The 4,936-nt window shown below is 38.6% G+C and overlaps 2 protein-coding genes across 12 annotated transcripts in view; both read right to left on the bottom strand.

Annotated features, from left to right (window-relative positions):
- The window catches only part of NEXN (nexilin F-actin binding protein), a 23,230-nt gene extending 23,086 nt beyond the window's left edge, over window positions 1-144 (bottom strand). For 2 of the 9 annotated variants that reach the window (XM_017743462.1, XM_008640824.2), the window contains exon 1: window positions 53-143. The gene's annotated coding sequence lies outside the window, so the exon portion shown is untranslated. Of the gene's footprint in view, window positions 1-52 lie in introns of all 9 variants that reach the window. The other 7 variants (XM_017743464.1, XM_017743466.1, XM_008640828.2 and 4 more) reach the window with 5 other exon arrangements.
- An 871-nt stretch (window positions 145-1,015) lies between these two features.
- The window catches only part of MIGA1 (mitoguardin 1), a 37,752-nt gene continuing 33,831 nt past the window's right edge, over window positions 1,016-4,936 (bottom strand). For 2 of the 3 annotated variants that reach the window (XM_017743474.1, XM_008640823.2), the window contains 2 exons: window positions 4,602-4,718; window positions 1,016-4,263 (listed from right to left, as the gene is read on the bottom strand). In XM_017743474.1, the coding sequence (XP_017598963.1) occupies window positions 4,045-4,263; window positions 4,602-4,718 (336 nt within the window). In that variant the 3' untranslated portion in view covers window positions 1,016-4,044. The remainder of the gene's footprint in view (window positions 4,264-4,601; window positions 4,719-4,936) is intronic. The other variant, XM_017743477.1, reaches the window with a different exon arrangement.

Genomic DNA, 4,936 nt, shown 5'->3' with positions numbered 1-4,936 from the left:
ACGCAGGGAGCGCTCCGCTGCGCTGGCTCTGCCGGCCCGCGGGGTTTTATACCTACGGCGGTCCGGTGCCGGGTCGGTTAATGGCACATGGAGAGCGATCAACTAATAATAGTAATGTGACAGTTCGCTGATGGAGCGGGGAGGAATCTCCCTAGTGCCAGACGGCGAGAGGCAGAGCGCGGTGGCTCAAAGCAGCGCCTGTCGCTGGGAACTTCACAAAGCAGAGGCAGAAACGTGATTTTATTACATCTGAATATATTCCTTTTCCTGCTTAAAGATGACTTGTTTCCTACATGTTCAGTTGCAAGGTTTCCAGTGCAGAATTTTCTTCCTATCTCTCTTGTATTGTGTCTGCCAGACTGGAGCCTAAATTCCAGCTGGGTTATCAACATTAGGACAGTAACCACATGACCTTAGGCTGTGCAGATCTGAACAACGGCCACCAAAGCTAAAACACAAAACGGGTTTGCCTTTTGAAGGACAGAGGAGGCACTTTCCCTCAGTGCCACCCTCGGGGCAGCCGTACTGAAGCACAGGAGCGGCATCGGGGCTTCCGACTGCCCGGGACACACCCGCTTTCAGCAGATGAACACGTGCAACACATAAAACAAATCTGGGCAGATCAAAGCACGGATACATTGTCCTTCTACCGCAGTGGGCGTTAGACTCTTTATGTCCTGTACTTCATTACTTATATTATTCCATAAAGGAGGTCTTAATCCACAACTGGAGCTCAGTACAGCAGTCTGGCTTGGAAATAATCCTGAAAAAACTCGTCTCCTAAAACCAAGTAGAGAAACAACAGCTTGGCACAGAGCTGTATGCAATGAAATTGGACAGCCCAAAAGCTGTTCCCATTCAATATTTTTTTCATTTATATAGTAAGTTTTGTAATACTTTTTCTTTTTTCATTTAAAGTTTCAGGATGACTAACTGGTATTGAAATTCCTGCCATATTAAATAATTTTGCATTAGATTTCAAGAACTGTGCAAATTCAAGTTTCAGATACAGTTATATGAGCAACAGTTGTTTCACTGAAATAATTTATTTTATGTACACAGCTGCAGTTCATTTAGGCAATAGAAAGGTCACAAATACTCTTACTGACACTTGATTTGACACATTTACTTTGATAAAAACCAAACACTACAAAAAGGAATAATAATAATCATTAAGAACACATTTAAAGTAAGGTTATTATTACAACTAAATTACAAATGATATAAATATTTGATTCTTGTATAATCCCTATGCATTCAACGTTTCTAATCTTAGGAGTACCATTATGGCAGAAGAGGATGGCTTTTAAATTTAGTTTGTTCTTGTTAGCATGGAAAGTATCATTCAAAACTATCTAAATTTAGAGACTATAAACTAAATTCTGAGTCTGATTATGAATTAACTACAGCAGAACTGCATCACACTGTCACTGCTATGGTGCAGCTCTGGCACTTGTGTTTGCAGAGATGGTGCACTTCTGAAATTCTTAAGCCACGATGGCCAGTTATCAACAGATATCCTGTGCACACCTTCCAGCTAAAGGTGCAGGTTGTAGGAGAACTGATTGCAGTTCTGTGTTCCAAGGAGAGAACCATTTCCCATTTAAACTTCCATCTCTGTCTCTGGAGTTAGTTACACATTCAGAATAGATGAATGTGCTTTAGAGAAAGATCAAAAAAGATCCAGAGATCAAAAGCCTACCCACCTATACCTGCACATTTCCCTATCTCTCTCCTCCCTTCTTTACTGTTTCTCAATTGTTTGTTGGTGGCATCTTATAACAACCAAATCCTGTATTTCTTATTTTGGATGGGAAATACATCAGTTCCATTTCCAATCCAATCCTGTGGACTTTTGAGAGCTCTATGAGTGTACGGAAGTGCTCCTGTTTTAAAGGGACACACATGTTTAAGTCAGGTATTATGAAGTTCTTGCCCATTTTCTAAATATTTTGGTGTTTGATTAGGCCCTGCTTATTCTTCTGTTTAAAAAAATCCTTTCATTTTCGACAGAAGACCAAGTTTCCAGCTTTTACTTTTTTCCAAGTGTCTGGAAACATTTATAATCTCATGTGCAACTCTGGTTTTTCACAGGGTTTTTGTAAATAATATGAAAATCTCAATATACCTTTAATTCTGTGAAAAAGTTCACTTCTGTTTCTCTGTAATGTATGTTAAAGTATAATTTTCTTCGTATCATTTTATTAGACCAGATAAATCACAGCAGACGCTTTCCTTTGTTACCTACAGGTCATACATTTGCTGTAGAATATGCCACTTACTCTCTTCCTTCTACTTCCAGCTATTCCTATTGATTCTCAACCCAACAAGACACCTTTACTGTACCACATAATTTCTTTCATAACTTGCAAAAAGCTGCCAAAATACAGATAGCTTAAACATACTTATCTGCTCAAAAGTTAAGTGAGATGGGTGAAAAAAACGTCACATGCCTGTATCAAAGACACATTGCAGAGAAAAAAAAAAGCACAGCATGGAGGATGGTGCCAAGCTCAGCAAGTTAAATGGTGGAAATAGGCCAAGAATAGCATTTGGAATTTCTGTTTTATTACATATAGAGTATACTCTTTTCTGTTAAATAAACTATAATCAGTTGGCATTTCACACAAGTAATATGACACATTTTCATCATTTTTGTATTTATAAAATGAGTACAACAAAGGAGCAAAATGTTGGCTTCAGTAAAATCTATGAATTACACAGGCCCTCCTTTTGAATAGCATCCTTTTGGGTTGTGTTTGCAACAGAAGTTGAAATGTTTCTAGTCAAAGTTTGTTTTGATATCCTAGATTTTAACAACATGCTTCTCAAGTATCTGAATATTTGGAATTACTCTGTAATTACTCTGTATTTCTTGTCACAGGATAGATTCTTGTGGGCTGGCTTTGTGTGGCAAAGCATATGTAAGTGCAATTTTAGAGCCTAAACTAACTGTGAAGCATTGCTTCAGTTTATAGATATTCAAAGATTACAGCTCATCACTATTTATTACCTCTGGAACAGGAAAAGCCATTACTGCAAGGTCCCTCATGCCTTCTGAAGGTGCTGTACTCCTAGCTGAAGTTCAGGGTTCCATGGCCTGAGCCACAGTTTTACACTGCACACTCCTCTTAAACAGACACCTGATGTCCCACAAGGAAGGGAGGAAGACACAAATAATTTAATTATAAAACACTGCCTTCAATTCTGTTTCATGATTAATAAATCTTATCATACATACTTATTTAAAAATATATTTTGAAATGCTACATATGAACTGAGAATAATATTGGTTCATTTACCACCATATTGCGTAGTAATGGTTTTAGAACAAGGAAGTTTTAAATTAATTGGTGAAGCTAGCATAGCTTTTCAAATATAAATAAGTATTTTAAAACACCTTAGTGATATTTTAAACCAAAATAAAGTAAAAATTGCATACTGGCAGTCATTGCTGCCCAAATGGTGCTTACATTTCCTGCACTGCTCCATTACACTGTAGTACAAAATGGCTGCTTACACCCACACAAATGGAATTCTAGGGCAGGGGCAACATGTTCACTTCTGTGAGTGTGATTACTTTATTGCACGTGTCACATGAATCAGAGACTGCAGATACCCCAGTCAAAACACCTTCTAGATCTAGACACCTAATGATTTGGAGACTCTGCAATGAACATTTTGTACTATAAGCTTTTAAAGGAAACAACTCCATCAGCTTCACTTACAAATTATTTGTGCAAAAGTACAGTATTTCATAAATTAACTTTACCCAAATATTACAGAAAAAAGCTTTGGGATACATGAAATATAAATACAGCGACAGCTGAGCTGCAAAATTAATTTAGGTATATACAGTAATACCCTCCCCAGTTCTTCTCACAGATGTACATTTAACCTCCCTGAGTCCTTTTCCATACTTAGTGACACGATGCACTCCCAGATGCTTGCTCAGTAACAGCCACAGTAGCTTCAGCATTAGAGAAAAGGCAGGACAAGAGCACATCTATGTGCCCTCCCTGTCATTTGCCAGGGGTTTTAAGTTTACTGTACTTTTGCTTCTAGAAGCCCACTGGCCATGACGGGCCCGTGGCCACTCACACAAGCGCCGACGTGTCTCAGGGAGTCTGCCCCAAGATAGGCCAGCAGCAGCTCCGTGTGGCGGATCAGCAGCTGGGTGAGGTCTTCAGCCAGGCTCTCCATAGTTGAGTATCTCACCTTTTCAAAATCAAAAATGTCTTTGAGGAAGAAAAGCACTTGATCCTAGTGGGGGGGTGAAAAAAGGAAAAACTCGTATTCAGTTACAAGAAGGAAAAAAAGTATGCAGTGCTAACAGCTCTTTCTTTCACGTGTTCCCTAAAAGCATCCAATTATGTATTATTGTGGTGCTAAGACAGAAGTGTGCTAAAACAGGCTTTGCAAAACAGTTCCTGGCTTAAAACAGTTATATGAAATTACTTATTTCTCATGGTTTCTTACCGTTAGCCTTAATTTTAGGAAAATGCAAATGTATGTTAATGAACAAGATCTTAATTTATTTTAATCAGAAAGAATTTTTTTTTTTTAATTTAGAAAGTGGTAATTAAAAGAAAGTTGCAAACCTTGAAGAAGCAGCATAGGTCATACAGGGAATTTCTAGGGCCCAAAAAGCCCCAGGCCAAAACAGGGCTGATATGTTCACATATAGCATAGAAATGTGCAAAAAATCCATCAGGCACCTAGTGATGTAAAAATTGTAGACAAAAGTCACACAGTAAATTTAGTATAAAGCTCTACTACTTAGCATTAAGTCTTCATAAAATCCTAACACTTCCCTCCTTGGTCTAATAAAATCTTCCAAAGGTAAGGTGCTGTAGCACAGAGGATTTCCACTGAGCCCCTTCACAGAGAGGTCAGGATGCAGAAGAGGCTGAGGGGAGGCTGCAGCAGAATTCCT

Source organism: Corvus brachyrhynchos, unplaced genomic scaffold (genome assembly GCF_000691975.1).
Source record: "Corvus brachyrhynchos isolate BGI_N302 unplaced genomic scaffold, ASM69197v1 scaffold48, whole genome shotgun sequence".
Lineage (NCBI taxonomy): Eukaryota > Metazoa > Chordata > Aves > Passeriformes > Corvidae > Corvus > Corvus brachyrhynchos.
The sequence above is the reverse complement of the archived record's forward strand: the minus strand, read 5'-3'. Positions and strand labels throughout refer to the sequence as shown.